Source organism: Theropithecus gelada, chromosome 11 (assembly GCF_003255815.1).
Source record: "Theropithecus gelada isolate Dixy chromosome 11, Tgel_1.0, whole genome shotgun sequence".
Taxonomy (NCBI): domain Eukaryota; kingdom Metazoa; phylum Chordata; class Mammalia; order Primates; family Cercopithecidae; genus Theropithecus; species Theropithecus gelada.
In genome coordinates this window covers 114,850,853-114,878,759 of record NC_037679.1, presented here as the reverse complement: position 1 = coordinate 114,878,759, position 27,907 = coordinate 114,850,853, and the positions used below count along the sequence as shown (strand labels likewise).

Below are 27,907 nucleotides of genomic sequence, written 5' to 3'. Positions count from 1 at the left end.
TCTTAAGTTTTGATTTGTTTAGAAAAATTGAGATTCACAAATTTTAAAAATTAAGGTTATTACATCCATTTTACTTTCTGTATTGCTTTTAAAGTCCTAATTCTGTTGAGTGTTCACATTTTCTCTTTCTTTCTTTCTTTTTCTTTTCTTTCTTTCTTTCTTTCTTTCTTTCTTTTTCTTTCTTTCTTTCTTTCTCTCTCTCTCTCTCTCGCTCTCTCTCTTTCTCTCTCTTTCTTTCTTTCTTTCTTTCTTTCTTTCTTTCTTTCTTTCTTTCTTTCTTTCTTTCTTTCTTTCTTTCTTTCTTTCTTTCTTTCTCTCTGTCTCTCTTTCTTTCTTTCTTTCTTTCTTTCTCTCTTTCTTTCTTTCTTGACAGAGTCTTGCTCTGCCACCCAGGCTGGAGTGCAGTGCCACAATCTCAACTCACTGCAACCTCTGCCTCCCAAATCTCAAGCAATTCTCCTGTTTCAGCTTTCTCAGCAGCTGGGATTACAGGTGCATGCCACCACGCCTGGCTAATTTTTGTATATTTAAAAGAGTTTCACTATGGTTATATTTAATAGACTTTCACCATGTTGGCCAGGCTGGTCTTGAAGTCCAGACCTCCAGTGATCTGCCAGCCTTGGTCTCCCAAAGTACTTGGATTACAAGCATAAGCCACCATGCCCAGACTATTCTGTTAAATTAAAGGGCTTTTACTTCTGGGTCTAAAAAGCACACCAAGTCCTGCTAAGTCTTAAACCCTAACACCAGTTAAACCCTCATCTTCAGACCCAGGAAAAGATGATAATCAACATAAACTGCATTCATGAGACCCAGGGCCAGAAATTAAAACTGCTGAACCCCTCTAGGCCCAGGGACTGTCACAGAAGACGTGCGTCTGTGAAATTATAAGGGCCAATTTTGAGAGATAAACTTAGTTCAGAGTTTCTGTATAAATTAAATGTTCATATTACAGGTACACTGATGAAAGACCAGCATCAGGGCCCCTATGTGAGATAAGCAAGGTTCTTATAGCATTAACCCAATTTTAATTAAAAAAACATTAAAAGGTTATTTAAAGGTTTATGGAAATTATATCTTATGGTCAAAATAATTAAAATTTAATAGATTTGTTTATAAGATTTGAGAGACAGATTTAATTGGCCTTATGCAGTCTTACTTAGGGCTCACTGGGAAATTAAGTCTCCTCTCTCAAAAAATAAAGATTTTTGCCTTTTTTAAAAAAAAGTTGAGTTATCACTTTGACTAAATGATTTATTTTAAAATAACTTATGATCCTATATTGTCATATTAAATATTTTAAACTTCTGACATTTGACAGACTTTCCAAAATCAAATTGTAAAATTAGTACTTTGACTTCATATATTTATTAATAATAGGTCTCCTGAAGTCCAAAAGAGACATATTTGACTTATTTGGTATAGTAAAGTCATATAGGGAGCATTGTCAAATAAACAATGGTATTTAACCTTCTTTGGATTATATTATATTTATGTGAATGTGTTATTAGTATGTGTTTCAAAAATATATGCAATTCCTGTGATTCTAATATGTCTTAGTAGATGTTGTCAGTAGTAATTATGATTATTATGTAAAATTGCTGTATGCCACAGAAGAAACCAAATTTACTTGTCAATGGTGTCTTTAACCATGGCTGTACTAAGATTTTTTGTCATCCACAATTGTTGTTACACTTTAATCCTTTTATAGGACAGTTTGTAATCAGCTATAGAACTCTGAGGAGTACTCCTAAAAAATAAGTTTTTGATAAATTTAGATATAGCATCATTGGAATAGATAGGATAAATTCCAGGCCTCCCATGGAAAGTTCATATATTCGTAAGTCTTGGTGATCCAATATTGAGCAGAACATGGAGTTAACTGCATGGACCAAACTAATAGAAGATTGAAATAATCTTGTATAAAATTTTGTTTAAAACATTTGCTGATTGTTTTTATTTTTCAGAGTCAAGAAAACTTTCGTTTTAAGCTATTTATAGCTTTAACAATTTAATAAAGTGATTTCAGTAAATTTAGTAAAATTTGTTCTTATGAGCAAAATTTAAAATATAATTCCTTTCTCTCAACCTAATTTCTCAAAATTTGAAAACTATTTTGAGAGTATTCTTAATTTTGGCAATATAATTATTTGCATAAGTTTAATAAGAATATATTTCCTTTTATCACAGGACATAATTGGAGACACTAGTTATTTTACCAAGGCCTTGACTGGAATGACATTTTCCGATTGCCTTGAGAAAAGGAGGCTGACCTATAGAGCCAATAAAAGCCCCTTGGAAAAAGTAGCTCCATATCTTATCCTTTACAGGGTCATGACGTGTGGTAAGTAAAGAATATCACTTTTTGACTGGTGCAGGAACTCCAAGTTTTCTTGAGACCTCAGAAAGAGAAGAATTCACCCAATTCACATATATATCTGCAGGCACAGATAAATCCTTGTCTAGGCTTCAGGCATTTACAAAGGTCTAATCTTACATTTGTTGTGCAAAAAGTTCCAGCAAAGTCAATTCACAAAAAGAGAGACAGCCCCTATATGGCAAATGATTATTCTTGTTGTACTTTACACAAATAATTAAACCAAGTATAAAAGTACTAAAATTTATTTTACCAATAAATTGGTCCTACTATGATTTTCTGTTTAATAAAACTGGGGAATTGAGAGAAAAATTATGCTTTTATAAACTATAGTACCTGTTGTTTGATTCTAGTCTTGCCTAAGGTTTATCAGCTTTTATTATTTTCTACAATTTAGACTAAATTCTAAAATTTTTCCTGACTACAAGTCTCTAAATAATGTTTTCAATTTTTTCTTTCTTTTCTCCTTTCCTTTCATTTTCCTTATCCCCTTATTTTCCAATTTGAAATTACTAAATATTAAATTGTGATTTTCTTAAGCCAGGGGAACGCAAACTAAGCAACTTAAACTTCAGAAGAAAATAACAGAAATCTATTTATACACATAAACCATTTTCATACCTGCCTACTGACAATACTTCAGAGTAATATGGCCTACATCAGTTTTCCAGGATTGTTCTTTTTACTATGTGTTTGTCTCTCTTCCTCCTCCTATTTTTTTTTCTTTGCAGGAGATGAGATTTCACAATGAGCATTCCTAATAATATAGGATCTATTGGTCTAGGAATAAACCATCATAGCCATGAGAGATCAGACAAAATTCAAGACCAGGGAGTAACTTTCTTCTAAAATGCTTTCTTCAAAAGGTTTTAAAAGGAAAAAGGCAGGGGTGTGAAAAGAAAATAAAAACTTGAGACCCCAATTCACTACGACAAAAGAAACAAAATTAAGCTAAAAGCTGAGTTCTGCAAAAAGATGCCTTTCCTTAAGCAGACAGCTACAGATAAAAGGTTAAATCTTTCCACAGGTAGCTAGTCTATGTTCACCTTATCTTGTGTAAAGTGTCGATTTACCGAGCACAAGACATATAAACAATTGACCATTCCCTTACCTGCTAGTTTTTCTCTTGTGACATGTGTATTCAGTAATGTGACCATACATTCCCATTTTCTCCTCCAGCCTGCTTTTCCCCTTTAAGTATTTAAGCCCTCAAAATCACCTTTGGAGAAAGGCCCAGGCCTGTCTCCTGGGTGCATCCTTCACCTGGATAAGGTAAACTTCCAAATTGATTGAGACCTATATCAAGTATTTTTTGGTTTACAACCCAATCTCTGTGGCCCTATTCAACTGGATAGGACTACAACTGTAAGTAAATTTATATATATGTGTATGTGTATATATATATATATATATAAAATATATATTTTATATTTCATGTATATATAATATATATTTTATATTTTTTATATATATATCACTAAAAAGTGACTATGATTAGTTTCTTGATTTCTTCAAAGACTTCTCTGTGGGGATTAAAAGGCTTTGACATGGATTCCAGGGTTTTCAATTCAAAACAGAGGTGACTGTAGTCAAATAACTCTACTGAGTCTTGGTTTCTTCATTTAGCACTGTGCTTAGCAGTACTTTTTCCCTGTTTATGAAAATGCCAATATAATTTAACGCCTCATAATTTTGTGACAAAAGCAAAAGGCAGAATTATTACCTTTACCAATTTGCAAATGAAAAATTAAATGATCTTCCCAAGTCATCAACTAGATTTTTGGACTAGGTCTTTTGACTATTACAGATCTCTTTTCCATCAGCCTCCATTACATAGGTTATCAGAATTCATAACAATGCTGTTCTTTAACAAAAGAATATTTAAATAGATCAAGATTGTAAAGTGATTCACAAGATATTAATCTTCTAGAATTATAAGTCAATTCTAAGAAGATTTTTAGATGTTATTTATTGCATATCTTTTTTTCATTTTAATTACATTCATAAGTGTCTCTTGATCTATCAAGAACCAAAGGGAAGATACCAAAATATTTCTAAATGTTCCACATTAATAAACTCTTTGCTTTCCCTCTAAGACCTGGAACACAACAATAATGCCCACTGTCACCACTGTTATTTAACATAGTAGCGTTAACTACTAAAATAACATAGTTAACACTACTTATTATGTTAAATAACACTATGTTATTTAACATAGTTAACATAGTCCTAGTGTCGGATACAAAAGAAATTCCTCTTCAAAGGTTTGGCTTGTTCAGCTCTTTGTTCTTTGTTCCCTACTTCCAAGGCCAAACTAACTTCCTTATCCTTTGTGCCTCCCTGTCTTGGTTTCAGTAAACAACTTTCCTGCCAGTCCTTATCTACAGAGCACACATCTGTTACCCACTCTGTAAATTACCTCTCCCATTGCCACAACGCTTCCCTCCAAAACTGCCCTTCCTGCCAGTGTCACCGTATTCCTATACCTTTCAAGTTAGCCAGTCGGGTTCAACTTAGATTGTGCAGTCCAACTCCAGCCAGTGGAGGCAGGACACAGTAGCAGGGACAAACTACATAAGAAACTAAAACCCCTTCACTCCTTTGTTCAGTGTGCTCTCCTGGTGACCAAACTTGCAAGCAGCACCCTTCTGCAGAAGTAAATTTGCCTTACTGAGAAATCCTTTAAGTGCTTGTTTTCTTTGTGACTCCGAGCTCTACTTTCAACACGTAGCTAGAGCAATCAGACAAGAGAAGGAAGAAAAGGGCATCCAAATTGGAAAAGAAGTCATCAAATTACTCTTGTTTGTAGATTATATGATCCTATATTTGGAAAATCCTGAAGACTCCACAAAATTATTAGAACTGATAAACAAATTCAGTAAAGTTGCAGGATACAAAATCACCATACAAAACTCAGTAGCATTTCTAAATGCCAATAGTGAACAATGTGACAGAAAAATAAAAAAGCAATCTCATTTACAATAGCCACACATAAAATTAAATGTCTAGGTATTAATTTAACCAAAGAAGTGAAAAATCTCTATAATGAAAACTATAAAACATTCTTGAAAGAAATTGATGAAGACATCTAAAAATGGAAAAATATTCCATGTTCATGGTTTGGAAGAATGAATATTCTTCAAATGTCCATAATACCCAAAGCCATCTATGAATTCAATGCAATCCCTATCAAAATACCAATGACATTCTTCACAGAAATAGGAAAATCAATCCTAAAATTTATATGGAACCATAAAAGACACAGAATAGCCAGAGGTATCCTAAGCAAAAAGAACCAAACTGGAGGAATCACATTACCTGACTTCAAATTATACTACAGAGTGGCCAGGCACAGTGGCTCACGCCGGTAATCCCAGCACTTTGGGAAGCCAAGGCAAGCAGATCATGAGGTCAGGAGATCAAGACCATCCTGGCTAACACAGTGAAACCCCATCTCTACTAAAAATAAAAATTAAAAAAATTAGCTGGGCATGGTGGTGGCCACCTGTAGTCTCAGCCACTCAGGAGGCTGATGCAGGAGAATGGCATGAACCTAGCAGGTGGAGCTTGCAGTGAGCCAAGATTGTGCCACTGCACTCCAGTCTGGGCAACAGAATGAGACTCCGTCCCAAAAATATATATATATATACATACACACACACACACACACACACACACACACACACACACACTACAGAGTTACAGTAACCAAAACAGCAATGGTACTGGCATAAACAGACACAGAGACCAATGGATCAGAATAGAGAACCCAGAAACAAATTCACACACCTACAGTGAACTCATTTTTGACAAAGACGCCAGGAACATTCACTGGGGAAAAGACAGTCTCTTCAATAACTGGTGCTAGGATGAAACTAGACCCCTATTTCTAGCCATATGCAAAACGGATCAAAATGAATTAAAGATTTAAATCTAAAGACCTCAACCCATAAAACTACCTCAAGAAAATATTGGGGAAACTCTCCAGGACATTGGTCTGGGCAAAAATTTCTTTAGCAAATTTCTTACCCCAGAAACACAGGCAACCAAAGAAAAACTGACAAACGGGATTACATCTAGTTAAAAAGTTTCTGCATAGAAAAGGATACAATCAACAAAGTGAAGAGACAACCCACAGGGTAGGAGAAAATACTTGTAAACTACCCATCTGTCAAGGAATTAATCACCAGAATATCTAAGTAGCTCAAACAACTCTACAAGACAAAATCTAATAATCTGATCAAACGGTAGGCAAAACATTTCAATATACATCTCTCAAAAGAAGACATATAAATAAAACACAGGCAGAGGAAGAAGTGCTCAACATCACTGATCATCAGATAAATGCAAATAAATACTACAATGAGATATTATCTCACCCCCAGTTAAAATGGCTTATATATCAAAGACAGGCAATAACAAATGCTGGTCAGGTTGTGGAGTAAAGGGAATTCCTTGTACACTGTTGGTGGCAATATATATTAGTAGGACCACTATGAAGAACAGTTTGGAGGTTCCTCAAGAAACTAAAAATTGAGTTACCATGTGATAAAGCAATCCCACTCCTGGGTATATACCCAAAATAAAGGGAACAGTTTATCTAAGATTATCTGTACTTCCATGTTTGTTGCAGCACTGTTTACAATAGCCAAGACTTGGAAGCAATGTAAGTGTCCATCGACAGATGAATGCATAAAAAAAGTGGGACATACACACAATGGAGTACTACTCAGCTATAGAAAGAACGAAATCCAGTCATTTGCAACAAAATGAGTTGAACTGGAGATTATTATGTTAACTGAAATAAGCCAGGCACGAAAAGACAAACATTGCATGTTCTCACTTATTTGTGGAATCTAAACATCAAAACAATTGAATTCATGGACACAGTGAGTAGAAGGATGGTTACCAGAGGCTGGAAAGGGTGGTGTAGGTGTGGGGGTAGGGGGATGGGGATGATTCATGGGTACAAAAAATAGTTAAAAAGAATGAATAAGACCTACTATTTGATAGCACAAAGGGTGACTATAGTCAATTACCTAAAATAAGGTACCTTTTAAAATAATTTAAAGAGTATAGTTGTATGATGTGCAATTCAATGAATAAAGGCTTGAGGGAATGGATGCTGCATTCTTCCTTATGTGCTTATTTCACATTGCATGCCTGTACCAAAGCATCTCATGTACCCCATAAATGTATATATCTACTACAAACCCACAAAAATTAAAAATTAAAAAAGTAAATAAACTTTTATACATCAAAGAACTCTAGCAAAGAAATACCTCAATCAGATTAAAAACTGATTTAAATCAATATAGGGATTATTTTGTTAATATTTTAATGTATGCTTCAGTGGAAAAATTGTAATATGAGATATAATATTCTTTTTGACAATTAGTGGCCTTTCTATACATAAAAATTTTCCATTAACTTATTTTAGTTTGCAAATATAAAACCCATTCTACCTTGAATCCATTGCAGCGTCTTGTTTTCTTTTTCTCTGAAGATTCTGACTCTGCTGTTTTATTCAAATGTTGATGTTGGTCCATGATTAAACTACAGATACCATGTGAATGTTTTTAATTGTTGCTGATGCTTGGTTTGAAATGATCACCTGTTAAAAAAGAAAAAGTATAATTTATTTTACTTTAACAATATACAATTTAAAAATAGGAAAAGTCACAAGCTCAGTATCAACCAATCATTCTCTAATATTCATTCAGGGCCTGCTATTTCCTGACCACAGGATTAGGGCAATGCCGGACACAGAGGAGGAAAGACAGACACAAACTCAGAGCCTAAAGAGATCATAATTTACTTAGAAAAATAATTTTTATAGAGAGAAATTTGATTTGAAACAAGTAAATAATATAAAACCACACACTAGATTATATGAACAAAAATTTTAAATTATAGAAATTAAAATTTTTATATTTTCTACATAGCCAGATTATAAGATTTATGAAGGCACATTTATGTTTATGTTATCCTTATAAGTTTATAAAGTGACAGATGGTGTCTTGCACATAGTGGATACTCAAAATGGGTTGAAAAATAATGTAAATAATAATAATTAGGATAGCCTCTGTCAGTTTCATAGAGGAGATACCTATGGAACCAAGCTCAAAAAGCAGAAAAGTTTGGATTTGTTTAAAAGAGCAAAATGTATTCCAAGTATCTCTCAGAGAGACTTTGGCCATGCTTGACCTTACCATCATCATGATCTTACCATATTTGGGGTTTATCCATTTATTTTTCAAGAGAAAATACATGCATGTAGTTGAAAATCCAAAAAAAAAAAAAAAAAAGCAAAGAGTCTTCCTATAATCTTTGTCCCCTTATCCAGAAATCTGATATGCATTTTTTTTTTTTTGAGATGGAGTCTCACTCTGTCGCCCAGGCTGGAGCACACTGGCGTGATCTCGGCTCACTGCAAGCTCTGCCTCCTGGGTTCATGCCATTCTCCTGCCTCAGCCTTCCAAGTAGCTGGGACCACAGGCGCAGGCGCCTGCCACTATGCCTGGTTAATTTTTTTGTACTTTTAGAGACGGGGTTTCACTATGTTAGCCAGGAAGGTCTCGATCTCCTGACCTCGTGAGCCGCCCCTCTTGGCCTCCCAAAGTGCTGGGATTACAGGCGAGAGCCACCGTGTCCGGCCCTGATATGCATTTTTAAGTAAATACATAATATTTTCCCTTTTAATATAAATGTAAGTATACCAGTACCACTGCACTCTACCTTTTTATCTTCTGTATATACTTTATATTAATAAAAGTCCTCCTCATTTTGCTTATGGTAACAGGGTATTCTGTTCTTCATAATATATGTAACTAGTTCCATATTGATAACTATTTAGGTTATATCTAATTATTTCATATTAGAAAATGTTCTTAGTATGTTATATGTCATTTTATTTATGTGTGGTCATATCTGTAGGATACATTCCTACAAGTGAAGTTTTGAAGTGGAAGCATAAGAGAAATCATAAGTTTGAGAGTTATTAAGCCCCTATTTTAAAGACCAGTAAAATGAGTCAACTTTTTATGTCAGTTGATTCTTTTATATAGAACAGTGGATTATTTATAGAGGTTTAGAGATGTATTGTTGTTCATATATATGTGCATAACACATATTTATGTATATAAAGTATATAAGCAGATACATAACATAGATATGGGTATATGTTATGTATATAGCACATATATGTAGATATATGCTATGTAGTTGCTTATATAGATACCTTAGATATGTGAATATCTAAGTATGTAAATATCTAAGATATCTATATAAGTGTCCAATTTGTAATAGTATACTGATTATACAATACGTATGATATAGGTTATAGGTTATATGTACAATTGATTGTCACTTTCTGCAATAATTTTGTTCCATAAAGTTGCTGGGAACACTGAATTTGCAAATATTAATCTGTCATTCCTAGAAGAGATACAGGTTTAGTTGACTGTGCCTGGGGTCACAACATTTTCATCAACGGATCAATACATAACTTAATACAAAATGTCTTATGTATGCTTTTGTTTAAAGACACTTTAGTATACTGTTGATTCATTAACATTGAATTAGTGGCCAATAGCACTGTAGTTCATGCCTGGAGGAAACTTACATAGCATATGTACCTCTTAGTCAGGCACTCTTGGAGGAAGGAACATGGGACAACACTTCAGGGCTATGCTTGAGGCCAACTTAAAACAGTAAACTCAGCATCACAAAGCACAACCATGGAAACAATGTGGCGATAAATACACTGTGAAGTTTATAGTATGGGAGCTGAGACAGGAAGGCAGAGCTTCACTTTGTTCCACCTCAACCAAAACAGACCAACTCAAAATTTTTCACCACTCTGCTCATGCATGCCAATGATCACAAAAGCCCAGCAGTATTAATTTTGTTGTCACAAATAAATGTTAGTGTTTAGACAAATTTTCTAATATAGAATCTGTGAATAATGAAGATCTACTGCATATTTTATGCATTAATTTACTCAACAAGGGTTTATTGATTCTCTATTATAAATGTATAAAACCCATAATATATATCATGCATATTTAGTGAATAATGCATGAATATGGAAATAATAAATATCTAAAGATAATATCACTTATGTATATGTGACTGTATATAAATATACTCATGAATGCAGAAACCCACACCTATGTATCGCTAAGAGAAGTTCAATTAATCCACTTTTTGTATGTCTTTTGTAGGTGAGGTGAGGAAAAAATCAATAGTTTGGTGGTCTCAAGGTAATAAGCAGCCCCTTAATAAATTTACACCACTTTTTCCATGAATATCTCTTTCTGTTTTTTTTCCCTCATAATTTAAAAGTTGGAAGATACTTATTTTTTACCAATTAATTCTATAATTGCAAATCTTTTTGAATGACTTGCAAGATAGATAGTCTTCCTTCAGCTTTAGACTTTTCTTTTTCTTTATACTAAACAAATATTCTTGATGGCTTGAAGACTATTATCTCATCCCTCAAGCCTTGTTTCTTTCAACTGATTAACTTCTAGTTGTCCTGTCTTCCAGCTTGCTTTGTTTCCTATGCATATCATGTCCATTCTTGGAATCATTCATATATCCCTCTTACAACAAAAATAAAACTTACACTTCCTATTTGAGAGTCTTCACAGCCTAAATCAATCCTTGTTTTCAGTCCCATTCCCAATACAACCATAGGCACTTGCAGACTTATGGAACCACTGTCCCAAGAAGAAAGCTCTCTATCTTCATGTATATGTCTTCCATTCCTGGAATGTCCTTCCCTATCTCTTGGCTGTAATGTGGCTCCAAATCACACCACTTTAATGTTTCCCTATTTACCTCCGGTTGAAATAACCTCTCTCATCCTTCTGTACCACTGGAGAACATACCTGAATAATCATTACTTTTTTCTGTTATTTCCCTACTTTCCAAGACAACTATTACACACCTCTCTCTTTTATGTTCAGATAAAATACTTAGCCAGAAAAATAGGAAATGTGGGCACTTGGTTCCTCATCTCTCAGAAAGGTTAAATTGTATCAAGTAGGCCGAGCACAGTGGCTCACGCCTGTAATCCCAGCACTTTGGGAGGCCGAGGCGGGCAGATCACTTGAGGTTGGAAGTTCGAGACCAGCCTGACCAACATGGAAAAAACCCCGTTTCTACTAAAAATACAAAGTTAGCTGGGTGTGGTAGATTACACGCACATGCCTGTAATCCCAGCTACTCTGGAGGCTGAGGCAGGAGAATCACTTGAACCCACAAGGACTAGGTTGTGGTGAGCCGAGATTGCGCCATTGCACTCCAGCCTGGGCAACAAGAGCAAAACTGCTTCTCAAAAAAAAAGAAAAAAAGTATCAGGTAAGTACAAAGTACCTAGGAAACTGGAATATCAATTTAGTCTTGAATAAATACCACACTTTTTACTTCACTGTAGCATTTTAAGCCTTATTTAGAAGCATTTAATATATTTTGCTCTGAACATATTATTTCTGAATTCCAAATTATTGACATAAATAAATTTTGAGGACACAATATGTTTATAAGACAGAGCCACAGGCATTTGGATATAGCATTACAACTCTTCCCTGAACAGAACAGGTCAGTTCTTCACAGTTTGATTGGGCTGAAGTAGACGGCAGAATCTTACCAACCTCTGCTTATTTCTGTTAAGCTTTTCATATTTAAGGGATTATAGAAAACCAGTGCAGGTCAAGTGACCCAGTTTCTAGCATGTATCTATGGAACTGAGGTGGATAAAAGGGAAAATAGCATTTCTGAACTTCTTATATTGTTCAGAGGAGAGACTTTCTGCATCCCCACTTTACTTTCACAATAAAAACAATTGTGTTATCAGGGAAGCAACCTTCCTGAATGGGTGAAGGGGACCAATATTTACTGAGCTGTTGATTCTTTCCAAGAGCTGTGTTCAGAAGATTTTTTTTATCTTATTTGAACAGAGATAAAAAAGTTATCTAGGATATCTCTTTCCCCTCACCCTAAATCAAACTTGAGTTGAATGGAGGAAAGTGAGGGGATTAAGTGACTTTGAAACACATTTTCCACCCTCCACCCAACCACTCCGACTTATTCAGTTAAAGTGAAATCAAAGAAATAGAGAGCCTGGTATAGTAATTCTACACAGTTTATGCAAATAATTATCTTACAGTGTATCTTAAGAGAGTAACTACAAGTCCATCCTTTCAGACTTCATGTTTCATTTGTTTAGAAAGCAATAGAAATAGGACTTCAATCTTTATTTTTCACTTTATAAAGGTACGATTTACTCTAATTTATCTTTGAGTACATAAATCTGAGGCTCTTCTATTTCTGGAAGGGATAATTACTAGGCTTTTAGGGCTCAGAACACTAAGTGTGAAGAAGATGCAGAGCATAAAATTTGTAATATTTACCATAACTACCAAAACATTTTCACTGAAATTTGTTAAAATTTCTTACATAAAAGAAATGTTTTAGACAACCTCGACAGTTCTTACCTGGACTTTGAATGCTACAGCAACTGCAACAAGTCCATCCTTTTTCTGATGTTAAAGTCTCACTTTAAATGGTTAGTTGGCTTTTTGTTTGTTTGTTTTTATGAGTCCAATGATGATTAACCATCTTATTAGGTCAATGTCCTAGACAAATAGAAAAATATACCTAGCTAATTCTAGGAGTTCAATGCAGAAGCCTATCTTTTAAAGGTTATATCAATAATTTCTCAGAATGTACACATTATTTTATGTTAACATTAGAAAATAAATTATTTCTGGGAATGACTTATTTCTGATTCAATTAAGTTGGTTGCATAAGATTTTTTTTTCTTTAGAAATACAAATACAACACATTATCCAAAGTATTTAAAACTGTTCCAAATAAAAAATAAGTCAAGGCGATTTTTAAAAATATCCCTACAGGTTACATTAGCATTCAGAAAATAAAACATACCCTCTCTGCTTGTTACGTGTGTATGGATCTAATATGACATACAGGGACACTGGATATCTCACACGGAATACTAAATTGCCAATTAACTACAAGACTATTCTTCTAAATGACAAAAATCAAGACTGGTTTGTATGATATGTTCCTTACATCAAAGCTTAAAGGAAGAATGGTCTCCTTCTATTGACTTGGTTTTTAGAAAATGGAAGACCTTGACTCAGTTGAAACTTTTCTTAAGTAAAGATGAAGTCAAATTAATTAATTCAGTAACTCAAACATATTTGACTCCCTACTATATCCCAGGCATATGGCTGTGTTTTAGAAGTGTACCATAATAATATAAATAATAAACAGACTCTTCTCTCACATGAATATATATATACACACACACATGCATGAGTGTATGTATATATGTATGTATGTGTATGTGTGTATGTATAGAGCAAAGAGAGAATGCATGTATGAAAACATTGTTACCCCTTATCACTGACAGGACAGTTGTTGATACAGTTGCAGCAATATGTATTTAATTCTATATCACAGTTATTTGATAGATTAGGTTTTGGGTTTTTTTGTTTGTTTTTTTTTTTGTTTTTTTTTGAGATGGAGTCTCACTCTGTCGCCCAGGCTGGAGTACAGTGGCATGATCTCGGCTCACTGCAAGTTCTGCTTCCTGGGTTCATGCCATTCTCCTGCCTCAGCCTCCCGAGTAGCTAGGACTACAGGCGCCCACCACCAAGCCCGGGTAATTTTTTTGTATTTTTAGTGGAGATGGGGTTTCACCATGTTAGCCAGGATGGTCTCAATCTCCTGACCTTGGGATCCACCTGACTCAGCCTCCCAAAGGGCTGGGATTACAGGCGTGAGACCCACACCCGGCCTACATTAGTTATACACCTGGTTAATTCATGGAAGTATTAGAACAATGAAAGGAACCAGAGTGTGGAGGGAGAGAAGATTAGAAAATGTGGGGAACACTGAAATGTAGACCTGGGGCAGGGAAAATTAGAAGTAGTCTCCCGAACACGCCTCTGTTGAGTCAGAATCTACTGGGCAGCCTTTGTCAAAAGTGCCATCCAGCCCCACACCCAAGAGATTCTGACTCAGGAGTTTGGAGATTATGTTTTTAAATAAGCACTTAGAATAATTTTTACATACTGTCAGCTTTTGAGAACCCTTATAGCAGAGATACTAAACATTTATTATCAATTTTATGGCTTTTCTTTTATTCGGAGTAGGAAGACAGTTTGGGTGTTCTCATGCTAATGGTTTTCTCGTCACACATCCATTTCATTCAAGACACGTCAATTTCATTTGGGACAAATATATGCATAGAATGAAGATAAAACAGTACAAATTAACTGAGAAACTTACTAACTCCTAAACTAAAGCTATCAGTGGTAAAATTCTGGAATGTTTTCAGAAGTCGAAGAGCATTCTCTGTGCCCTTTCTCCTTCCTACGTAATTAGACTTTCCTTTTTGTAGGACTTGTGGAAAAAATAAGAGTGGTCAGAGGAAAGACATTGCAACACTTTTCTCAAGATAAATATTATGCTAACAGCCAGGGATCAATAGAACTCCAAATTTGCTTACAACTATCTGCTTATGTTTGTTGTTGCAATAATCATCACAGTTCTGATGAAATATTATGGGCTTTGAAGTTTGATAAACTTTGATAGCAATGTCTCTGCTACTTAACAGCAATATAAACTTCAGTAGGTTATTTCACCATTCTAAGCATCAATGCTTTCATCCATTAAGTGGGAAGGCTATAGTTGTGATAAGGATTTGCTCTCTGTAAACTGCCTCACCTAGTACCAGACACATTATAGATTCGATACCTAAATAGAGTCATTGTGTGGCGTTTGCATATTGTCAATTTTTAAAGCAGTTAACTCTTATTAAAAGAGTAAAAGTCAAGTCTCTGAGACATGTCCCCAGCAATTTTTCCTAATAGTTTTTAGTCTCAGACTCTCGGATAGGTACTGGGTGCATATCCCAAGAAGGAGACTTCAGGCTCAGAGCAGACCTGCCATTGCCTACCCACCTCACCTTCCTTAGCTGGTCAAGAGGTAATTACAGAAAGCTGCACTCCCTGGAAAGAACCCCTATGTCTCCATACCCACTAATGGTCAAAGTTCTGGCATCATTATGACTAATCTTACGGCAATTATCTCTCTTAATGGCAGTCACCACCGTAAGAAGGCAGGCGCCAGGTGCGGTGGCTCATGCCTGTAATTCCAGCACTTTGGGAGGCTGAGGCAGGTGGATTATGAGGTCAGGAGATTGAGACCATCCTGGCTAACACGGCGAAACCCTCTCTCTATTAAAAATACAAAAAAATTAGCCAGGCGTGGTGGCACGTGCCTGTAATCCCAGCTACTCAGAGCTACTCAGGAGGCTGAGGCAGGAGAATCGCTTGAACCTGGGAGGTGGAGGTTGCAGTGAGCCGAGATCGCACCACTGCACTCCAGCCTGGGTGACAGAATGAGCCTCCGTCTCAAAAAAAAAAGGAACTTCCTGATCACTCATCACCTCTTGTCTAATCCCAGCGTGGCTATGCACATTTTTGCTTTTGCCCCCATCTCCTATCTCTCTCCCAATCCTGAGCCAAAACTCTTTTCTTGAGCTTTCTGGAATGCATAACTAATAACAAATGAAATTCTCCATACTTTCAGCCTCTTGTAAGAATTCTTCTGTTTCTGTTTTTCCCTAACTCTAACTTGGCCCTTCGCTGCCTCTTCTGCAGCCGGGATAAATGTGGGTTGCTTTATGTTCCATATTGCTCCAAACCAGACGACTGGTTTCCAATTTGCCTTACTTTGCTACCTTCTTCTCATTTTCCCGCCCTTTAACCTCAGAATTTATAGTTTTGAATCTCATATCAAAAGATTCTACCATTTATTCTTCTTCTTGAGATCATGAACAAACCCTCAATCACTCTCACTCACTTCACAACAATTTTAGTGCTTGGTTCAAAGGAAATCTGTCAAAATATTACTTCTGTTTTAATTATTGGTGATTTCAATGATCATGAAAATAATCGTTTTAATTCTCTAACTTCTTGGTTTTCTTTTAACCTTCCCTTCTTCAATGATCTTACCTTCTACTTACTCCTATGTAATATGTAATAACAGCAAGCCCTCCTTAATATCAGTTTCAAGGAATGGAGCACTACTGCCTATCTTTCTAGCTCACACTCAGTAGTACCCTGGATACAACAATGCTTTCACTGACTAGTATCTATAATCCATAGGTTAATCTTACCACAGATTTCACTGTTTCTTATCTCATTCTGCCTGTTAACCCGCGGAGTGGATGGAGCTGAAGAAAATCCAGCAACCATGCTGACTTTAAATTTATTATCATAAAGCCAAAATTGACCTTTTATTTTGCCTAGAAGTCACAGTTGTTTTTTTTTTTTTTTTCCAATCCGTGTCATTCGTTTTCTGAGTAACTGTTTTGTACCTTCATATCGCTCCTCAAAATTCTAACATGTGGTTTCCTCTCTCCACCTTCAGCTGATGACCTATTTCACTGCCAAAAATAAAGAAGAAACCTTCCAAAAGCTCCTGGACCACATCTATACAGGCAAAGCTTCAGTACCACATGTTCCACCTTGATGAATGTCCATGTGTAAGCTAAGGCCAACCTACACTTGTGTATCAGATTGCCTCTTTTCTTTGTGTTGGCAAGGATATCACTTTCCCCTTTCTAAAGAAATATCCCCAGCAACAGGTTAGCACGCTGTCATTTTCCCGTCTCTCAACAACTCTCTTTGGCTTCCACTCTTTATATTGATATTGCCCAATTTCTGTGTAATTTTTACAGAAAAAAAAGTCTCATTTATAATTCTTGTTTTCAATCTCTCACCTCACATTCTCTCTTGAACACACACCTATCAGGTTTTTGCCCCCAACTTCCTAATAGAGTTATTCCTCCTAAGTCACAAGTTACCTAAATGCAACATGTAATTATCCTCATCTGATTTGAACTATTCACAGCATTTTTCAGAGCTGAGGATTCCCTCCCCTGGCAATACTTTCCAGGGCACTATTCTTTGTGGTTTGCCTCATCACTTTCACTGACTTCTCCATTTACGTGTCCTTTACTAATTTTTTTTTCTTTTTTCATTTCTTAGGCTTCTTAATTGAAGCATTTCAGTATTCAACTTTTGCGTGTATGTGTATGACCTTGTCTAGTCTCACGTCTTAAAATATCATCTCTACATTCATAATTGCAAAATTTGTATCTGTGGCCAAAGCGTTACTCCTGAACTTTAGATTTATTTCATCTCCTCACCAGTTCCCTGTATATCTGTAATAGGAATCTCATACTTAACATTTTCTGAACAGGTATCTTCATCTTCCTTTCTCAAACCTCTCCTCCTGGAATATCCTTATTTTAGTACAGGCAATTCTATCCTTCCAGTTGTACATACACATGCAAAATATTGAAATAATTCCTATTCCTCTGTTGGTCATGCTCATAGCAGGCTCAAATTTCAAATCATACCCAGAATCTGACTACTTTTCAACACCTCCACAAGTTTTACCCTGGTCCGAATTATTGCCATACCCTTAATAATTGTCTCCTGACCTCTCACAGCCCTGCTTCCCCAACCTCACTCCCCTGTGTAAATCTGAAAACAGCAGCCAGGGTCATCATGTCAAAACAAGTCATATCATGTCACTGCTTTGCTCAGAAACCCATCCCCTCCCCACCAGTGGCTACCCACATGGCTTAGCATAAAATCTAAAGAACAACCTGAAGGCCCTATAAAGTACACCTCCAATACTGAGCATCTTTGATCCTGTTGTTCTTTCTGTCTGAAATGTTCTTTCCCAATAGCTGCATAGTTCACTCCTTCACCATGTTCTAGTACCCACAAAAAAATGACACTTTCTCAGTGAGGATTTCTGTGACCATTTTTTAATAATTACTCCCTCTGACACTCAATATACCTCTCTAGCTACTTAAATTTTCTCATTATTTATCAGACTAAGATTTTTGCTCACACAGTTTGTTTATTGTCAGCCTTCATTTGCCTCAGCAGCTATAAATTTATACTACTGAGTAAGCTCTAGAAGTTCAAGGATGTGTTTTTCTCTTTTTGTGTTCATTGCTGTATCCTCTGTATCTAGAATAGTATCTATCCCCTAACAGATACTCAATAAATATTTTAAAGGAATATATAAATTAAATTTCCATTTTAAACAACTTAGAGCAACTAAGTGATATTAAAACCAAGATTTAATCTGGAATAATATTTAAAATGATAAGGAAGTTGGCTATAATTGTATATGACACAGTTATCCAATCATCAATGGTCATAATATTAAAAAGTTGAAAACAGTCAACAATTCATTTTGCTAAAGAGTCAGACATGATACTGATGCATACTACGTTAAGACACTCTCCAAGAAAATCCTATTCAAAATCTTCCAACGGCTTCCTAGCTCACTTAGAATAAATACCCAAGTCCTTTCTACATCCCAGAAGAATCTATGGAATCTTTTCCCCGGTTATCACTCTGACAACATTTTCTACAAATATTTCCTACTCAGACATTACTATCCAGTCACACAGACTTCCTTAATATTCTGTAAACATTTCATCTATATACTTGTCTCAAGTCCTTTTCACTTATTCTTCCTTCTACATGGACTATTTTGCCTCCAGATGTCCATTTTTCACTTCAATTATTTTTCTGCTTAACCATTGCTGCCTTGCAGATGCTTTCCCTGACCTATATAAAAATGTAATATTTGTAATTCTTTAATGTCTTGCCCTACTGCCCCCTCCATATGTCTTAAAATTACTTGATTTTATAAAATATGTTTGTATATTGTCTTTTCCCCAGTAAGTATAAGCAACAAAATGGCAGGAACTTCATCTTTTTTGTTCCATCATTTTCTAGTATAGTGCTTGTTGTATGATTGAAACAGCAGACATTTTGAATCAATGAGTCAGTTATGCCAGCTGCATGGATCCTGAACATGTCTGACACACAGAAAGAGATTAGCATCTCTCCTTGCTTCTTATACTTGAATGCTTTAGCCCTGTGGTCTTCAATGTGACACATGCATTCTCTCAGAGAAATGACAAGGCTTTCCAAAGGATGTGCAAGTACAGATAAAGTTTTAGAAAAAATTAACAGTTTCATGGAAGAACAATTTATATGCAGTAAAATGCACATACATAATGTATACCATTAACTGAGTTTTGACATATGCATTCAGTCATGAAACAAAGATAATTAAGATAATGATCACCCCAGAAGTTTTCTTCTGTCCCTTCCTACCACTACCCACCTCAGACTCGATCACTGATCTGCTTTTGTCACTATAGATTAATTTACATTTTAAAGAATTTTATATTAAGGTATGTCAAACAATAGGTACTCCTTTCTGCTTGACTGAACTTAACTACTTCCAGGTTCAACCATATTGTCGTAGATATAATATTTCATTCCCTTCAATGTTGATTAGTATTTTCTTTTTTTGTTGTTGTTTTGTTTTTTAGATGGAGTCTCCCTCTGTCTCCCAGACTGGAGTGCAGTGGTGGGATCGCAGATCACTGCAAGCTCCGCCTCCCAGGTTCACACCATTCTCCTGCCTCAGCCTCCAGAGTAGCTGGGACTACAGGCGCCTGCCACCAAGCCCGGCTAATTTTTTGTATTTTTAGTAGAGACGGGGTTTCCCCGTGTTAGCCAGGATGGTCTCCATCTCCTGACCTCGTGGTCTGCCCGCCTTGGCCTCCCAAATTGCTGGGATTACAGGCGTGAGCCACTGCAACCGGCCAGTTTTGCCCTGTTTTTATTGGTATGTTTGTCTTATTACTGAGCTGTGTTTTTTATATGTCTTCAAACAAGATGTTCGTTGAATGTATGTTTGCAAATATTTTCAAAAGCAAATGTTTAAAATTTAGAGCAAGTCCAACTTGTACATTTTATCTGTACAGTTTCCCTTTTGTATTCTCTGTAAGAGGGTTTTCACATAAGGTTTTCACTGCCAGAATGAAAGTGAATATGATTTTCCCATGTTGTTCTAGAGGTTTTATGTTTTACTTGTTACCTTTATGCTCCATTTTTAGTTAATTTTGGCAGAAGATATAAGGCAAGGGCCAAGGTTTTTTATTTGCCTATTGCCATCCAATTTTTTCAGCATTATTTGTTAAACTTGACTTGGAATTTTTGTAAAATAGCCATTAAACATAAATGTTTTGATCGTGTCCTAGACTCTCTATTCTGTTCCATTTACTAATTTGTTCAATTTTATGTCAATATTATTCTATTTTCATTAGTACAGATTGATAATAAGTGTTGGAATCAGATCCTGTATTTCTACTTTTAATCTACTTTTAAGGTAGATAATCACGTTGTATAAAAAGAGTTGTCCTTCTTTCTTTGTAATTTAGATATGTTTTACTCCTTGACTTATTGTGCTGTCCAGAACCACCAGTGCCATCTCCAGACTACCATATCTCAAAATAGAAGTGATGAGAGCAGACGTCCTTGCCTTGTTCCCAAACTTAAGGGAAGAAGTTTTCAGTCTTCCATAATGAAGTGTGATGCTAGCTATAGGGGTTTGTACATTCAGGTTAAGAAAGTACCCTTCTCTTTCAGTTTTATGGTAAGTTTTTGTTCACTTGCTTTTTTAAATCGTGAATGAAAGAATTAACATTTTAAAATCAATCAATTTAATTCACTGTATCAGCAGAATAATGGGAAAACCTTACACTTACATTATCTCAAAAGTTGTACAAAGAATATTTGATAAAATTTAACTACTCATGATGAAAACAATTGCAAACTATAAATAGAAACGAACTTCTTCTAGGAAGTGTATGGGGAAGTAGGAGATAAAGAGAGGTTGGTTAATGGATAGAAATATATAGCTTGATAGAAGAAAAAAGGCCTTGTGTTTGACAGATCTGTAGGGTGACTATAATTTACAAGAATCTGTTTTATATTTCAAAATAGTTAGAAGAGACTAATTCAAATGTTTCTAGCTTAAAGAAAAGACAAGTATTTAAGGTGACAGATATTCTAATTATACTGATTTTACCTTTACAAATTAAATGAATATATTAAATTATTACATGTACCCCAAATTTAAAAAAAAAAAACTTACTTAATGTGATAAAGGGTATCTACCAAAAAATACTACAGAATCATCATACTTCATTATATGTTTATTGATTATGAATGTCTTAATGAATAGAAAGAGAATGAAGGGCTCAATAGACTGGAGGTCCCATGAATTAGAAAGAAGAATATACTAAGATTCACTGAAAATAAGATGAACATAAAAATCTAAATGTATTCTTTTGGAGTAGTTTCAGGTGATGACAAATACCAAAAAGTGTCTACAGGATAGGCTGATTGAAGTAAAATAGAGGAGTAAATTTTTTTCTATTGAGCAACAAGGCATAGTCATTCTACTCGAGGTTGTCTCTATTGAGTCTTTAGGGCAGTGCTGGGCATAGCACTTTCAGAGATGATGAAAATGTAATATCAGTGTATTCTTAAATGCAGTAGCAACTAGCTTCATGTAGCTATTGAACACTTCAAATATGTCTAGGGTGACCAAGAAATTCAATTTTTAGTTTCATTTAATTTATTTAGTTTAGATTTAAGTAGCCACTTGTAGCTAGTGACTACCATGTAGCACAGCATAACTTCCGGCTATCAATTTCACCATGGCTGAGCTGGTAGAACATTTTCTTTCCCCAGAGTCCCGCAAAATTTCACTTAAACCATTTCTAAGTCTTTCACCTTTCACCTATATTTTTTCAAGTTCTGAAATACCAAGTCACTAGGCTGTTAGGAAATAGAGGGACTAGGCCATGCTCTATTACTTCTTTCTCTCATATTATTTCTTTCCTCTCTTTTGTTTTCTCTCTCCTTCATGTCCTGCTTTCAGGGTCAATCACCAAGCACGATGTCAAAAACATTACGATCATTCAATACAGTGTAGCTATTATAATAGTCTTTTTCTAATTATATACACTACCATCATGAGTATATTTTATGTAATTATTTCAATACATCTAGGATTACTTCTACAGTAAACTATCTTAAAACCAAAATTACTGATTCAAAGAGTATACAATTTTTTAAAATTTGCTTTTCAAATTGCTTTCCAGAAAGATTTTTATCAATAATAGTCTTTTAGACAAATTACACCTCTTAATTCCTATCTACTAGTCGTATATTTTTCTATTTTGAAAAATTACTTACAAAATGGAATCTACTATTGTTTTATTTTGCATTTATTTGATTATAGACCACATTCATGCTAGAACCAGTGACAGAGTCCTCTAGTATATTTTATATGATACAGAGTTTTCATCCTTCATCTGTTTCTACTTCTCTAGGGCATAAACTCAGAATACTTTTTGTTATATTCAAATGGCAGGAACATGTGTCTCCCTTGAATGGCACCAGCATGACATTGGTTTTCCCTAACAGAAATCCAAATTAATGCTCAGTTTTAAGATATTTGCTCAATAACACAGCAAACAAAATATTTTTTTTCTGGAAATTTCAACTTTCCTAGAGACTTAGGAAATTATTTGCTTCCACAGGAAATAGCCAAGACCAGGCACAATTACCCAGGTTTTCTTTGGATGACAGTATCCTCCTGCTCTCAACTCCTGATAATCAATTGTCTTGTGAGATTCCAGTTGTGACTATACTTTCTTGGATCACCTTGCCCGTTTTCCTCGGGCCTCTATCCATGTATTCTGTGTGGTATGAACTTTGTTAAGCCTTCTGATGTCCTCTCGGATACCTTGGATATCTGTAGCTTCTTAATATTTTTTAAAACACAACATTCTGGCTAGTTTTATCACTGATCCCAGAGGCTAGACCTACAGAGATCTGGTAGGTTTTGGAGTGAAGGAGAAGGCTTACATGGAAAAGAGCTGACATTATGCCTAGAAATCAGAAACAAATATAAAGATTCAAGTAGAAATTACCTGTAGAGTATTGATAATTGTGAAATTCTCCAACCAGTAGGTGGAAGCAGACTCCTATCTGTAGAGATGGAGAGTCCAAGCAGTTCGCACATCTGAGTATGCTAAGTCATTTAGCACTTGCAGCAAAGAAAACTTTCACTTGTCAGCAATCAGGAATCAGCTGTTTCTTGGGGAAATATTTATGCAACCACTAATCCCTACTCAAAGGAGATTAGGTGCCTAAACAAATTCAACTCATGCCTGAGCTATTGCAATATTTTCCCAGGCAACTCAGGTTAGAGGATATAAACCTAATAAATAAACTTTAAATCATCATCTTAGTAGGTGTTTAATGCTAACAAATTGTGTTACAAAGGTTCCCTGTTAAAATGAATGCTGTTATTGTCTCATCCTCCCCAAATACTGGTCCTATTTGTCTTAGAGTTAGGAAGAGAGGACTGGAATAGGAAGGATAAATTCTGCATACTAGCAGAAAAGGTAGTGAGCAGGATGACATACTTGATTGAGCAAAAAGGATGACATAACCTGTGAGGTCCATGAGGGCAAGAATGTATCTATGAGGTTGGCTTCAAAGGCTAACAAAATTCTAGATACCTGGGGCACAGTTATTAAATATTTGGTGAATAAAATGTTGAATGACAAACTAGAAGTATGCATGGCCTCTGTTCCCAGGATTTGACATATCAGAATATTCCCTTAAAAATTATGCCATGTGTGGTGGCTCACATTTATAATCACAGCACTTTAGGAGGCTGGGGCTGGCAGATCACTTGAGGTCAGGAGTTTGAGACCAGCCTGGCCAACATGATGAAACCCCATCTCTACTAAAAATACAAAAATTAGCCAGGTGTGGTGGTGCATGGCTGTAGTCCCAGCTACTAGAAAAGGAGGCTGAGGCAGGATAATCTCTTGAACTCAGAAGGCAGAGGTTTCAGTGAGCTGAGATGCACCAATGTACTCCAGCCTGGGCGACAGAGCGAGACTCTGTCTAAAAAAAATTAATAAAATAAAAATTATGCATTATATAAAAGAAAGGTGAAGAGCAGTGAAGATTGGTGGTATGGTAGGCCCAATCCCTGGAACCTGTGGATATTAATTTATATGGCAAAAGGAACGTTGCCGATGTGATTAAGCTAAGAATCTTAACATGGGGAGAGTACCCTGGATTATCTGGTTGGGCAAACTTCTATTTTATCATTCAACATTTTTTTTTAACATCCACAGGTTATAGCTCCAATCTGTGCAATGCACTTTGAAAATGGAGAAATGGAACACGTCAAGGAATACAGGAAACCTCTAGAAGCTGGAAAAAAGCCAGGAGACAGATTTCCCTCCCAGATCATCCAGAAGGAATGAACCATGCTAAAACCTTGACTTTAGCTCATTACAAAGGATTTCAAACTTATAGCCTCCGTAAGGGTAAGACAATACCTTTGTGTTATTTTAAGCCACCAAGTTTGTGACACTCCTACAGTAGCAGCAATAGGAAAATAATACAGATGGTAACTGGCTTCTTTGTCCCTAATCATCTCTCTTCCTTCACTAACTCCCACACTCCTATCTCTTTCAGAGACTGTCAATAGTGAAATATTGAATCAAGTCCCCCTGAATATTTTATACACCCTCTTATGAGATTAGAGTGTGTGATTACTGTTGTTATAATACAGGATTCAAGTCTAATAAGGTGGGCTCCAGGGACCTACACAACCAAGAACTGGTATTTCCACCATTAAAAAGTATTCTAAACTCTTTCCTTTTGTTATGATTATTATTATTCTAAGTTACTATGCTTTCTTTTGGTCTTGGTGTCCTTCAGAATGCACCTCACACAACTCTAACAACATGAGCATAATTGACCAATGGTCTCAAGCACATTTAATCCCATTTTGTTATTTCCTAATTCTTAGAGACCTAATATATTTGCTATCTTAAACAGAATCCAGTTTTATTTTTCATAGCACTTTATTCTGGAACTTTTCCTAGTCATCTAGACTATTGACCATAGTTCTGTTTAGCCCATTTTCTTCCAAGAAATTGAATATGTTTTGTTCACTGTCACTTCACACTGAGATTCTTCGCTACACTAGGGTATTATAATAATATTGTTCACTCAACCATAGATATTCTATTTTCCCACAGACTCTGGTTGCTTTTCTGCCCATCCTTGGTCACGCTGGAGATAAAGTTTGATGAATCTCCTTAGATGAGGAAGAAATTGTGTGGTGGTTCAGAACACAGACTCTGAATACAGATGGTCTGGGCTTAAATCCCAGGTCTTTCATTTATGAACTGTGTGACTTGGTCAAGTTACTAAATCAGTCTCAATTTTTCTATCTGTTGAATAGTAATAATAAAATATGAAATAAGAGGCTGGGCGCATTGGCTCATACCCAATCCCAGCACTTTGGGAGGCCAAGGTGGGCAGATCACAAGGTCAGGAGATAGAGACCATCCTGGCTAACACGGTGAAACCCCATCTCTACTAAAAATACAAAAAATTAGCCAGCCATGGTGGCACTCCCCTATAGTCCCACTTACTCAGGAGGCTGAGGCAGGAGAATTGCTTGAACCTGGGAGGTGGAGGTTGCAGTGAGCCGAGATCATGCCACTGCACTCCAGCCTGGGTGACAGAGTGAGACTCAGTTTGAAAAAAGAAAAAAGAAATAAGATTATTGTGAAGATTAAATAAGTGAGCTATTTAAAGCATTTAAAACAGTGCTGGTCACAAAAGATCACATACTTGATAATAGCTTTTGTATGAAAATCCAGAATACTCAAATTTATAGAGATGAAAAGTAGATTTGTGCTTGCCATGGGCTGGAAGAAGGAGAGAAAGGGAAATGACTATTAATGGGGACTGAGTTTCTTTTAGGAGTGATGAAATTATTCTAAAACGAGGTAGTGGTGATGGGTATACAATTCTGTGAATATATTAAAAACACCACTGAATTATATACCTTTGAAAGGTAAATTTTATCATAGGTAAAGTATATATCAACCAAAAAATAATGCTGGCCCCTTGTATTGTGGTTATTTTAAATTATTATTGAGATCAATGTTTCTAGTCATCCTCTTCAGGGCCTTCTTCAGAAGGAGGTGCTACATACTGAATTGCATTTCTCCAAATTCATATGTTGAAGCCCTCATCCTAAAGTGACTGTAATTAGAGACAGGGTCTTTAGAAAATAATTAAGATTAAATGAGCTTATGAGTATGCCCTTACCTGAAAGAACTGGTGGCCTTACAAGTAGAGAAAGGAAGTGCTCTCTCTTTCTTCCTCTGTCTCTCTCTTTCTCTCCACGTGATCACAACGAAAAGGCCATGTAACAACTCAGGGAGAAGGTAGCTGTCTCCAAGCTGAGAAGAGGGCACTTACCAGGAATTGTATCAGCTGTCACCTTCTTCTTGGACTTCTTAGCCTGCAGAATATGAGAAATAAATTTCTTGTTTAAGCCATCCAGTATTCGGTATTTTGTAACAGCAGCCTGAATACTTTAGTACATAGTTTGTTGCCATAGAATAGGGTGATGCTGCAACAGATACCTAAAAATGTGGAAGTGGCTTTGGGGACTAGGTGATGAGTAGAGCCTAGAAAATTTTGAAGTGGCACTAGAAAAAGCCGAGATTACCATGAAGTGATTGTTGGTAGTAATTTGGACAGTAACAGCAATTATGGTGAGGGTTCAAAAAGAAAAGAGGAGAGTTGAAGAGAAAGCCTACATATAATCGTAAACAAAATTTTGATAGAAGTACGAGCACGAAATGTCATTCTAGTAAGGTCTCATAAAGTAATGAAGATCAGATCATGTGATTGGAAAATGGAGAAAAGGGTTTTTTTGTGTGTGTGTTTTTTTTTTTTTTTTTTGGTTTGATGGAGTCTTGCTCTGTCACCCAGGCTGGAGTGCAGTGGTGTGATCTCGACTCACTGCAACCTCTGCCTCCCAGGTTCAAGCCATTCTCCTGCCTCAACCCCCCAAGTAGCTGGGACTACAGGTGCCTGCTACCACGCCCGGCTAATTTTTTTGTATTTTCAGTAGAGATGGGTTTCACCATGTTGGCCAGGATGGTCTCGATCTCCTGACCTTGTGATCCACCTGCCTCGGCCTCCTGAAGTTCTGGAATTACAGGAGTGTGCCACCACGCCCAGCCAAATGGTTCTTATATTGTGTCAGAAACACTGCCAACTGGGGCAAAGGAGAAAAAAAAATTGAACAGAATGAAAGAAGTATTTTGAACTTCTTAGATTCTATAGGGTAAGATTATAGAGTTATTTGGTTCAAAAAAGGCAAGAGTGACCCTAAAGGCAATTCAGAGATCATCAAGGATACCACTCCCAAAGCTGGCAGGGCTAGTTCCTCCTTAGATTCAAAGAGTGGGGTTTTCAAATCTCTTCAGTTTTAGAGGGTCAAAATGCCCCCACCTAGCACCTCAGGGTGGGGATATCCTTCCAGAGAGCCCTAGAAAGGCAGGTAATGCTGTTGTTCAAGTGGGCCTGGAGGGCAGAACACTGAACCACAGAAGATTATTTTTAAGCCTTCAGATCCAATGAAATTTACCTTGCTAGTTTTGGGGCTTGTTTAGGATTTGTCATCCTT

The 27,907-nt window shown here is 36.1% G+C and overlaps 1 protein-coding gene across 1 annotated transcript in view; it reads right to left on the bottom strand.

The window, feature by feature from the left end:
• The window catches only part of SLCO1B3 (solute carrier organic anion transporter family member 1B3), a 112,894-nt gene extending 99,954 nt beyond the window's left edge, over window positions 1–12,940 (bottom strand). The window contains exons 1-2 of the mRNA XM_025401663.1: window positions 12,880–12,940; window positions 7,843–7,991 (exon numbers count right to left, since the gene is read on the bottom strand). Coding sequence (XP_025257448.1) covers window positions 7,843–7,926 — 84 coding nt within the window. The 5' untranslated portion in view covers window positions 7,927–7,991; window positions 12,880–12,940. The remainder of the gene's footprint in view (window positions 1–7,842; window positions 7,992–12,879) is intronic.
• Between the last annotated feature and the right edge of the window lie 14,967 nt (window positions 12,941–27,907).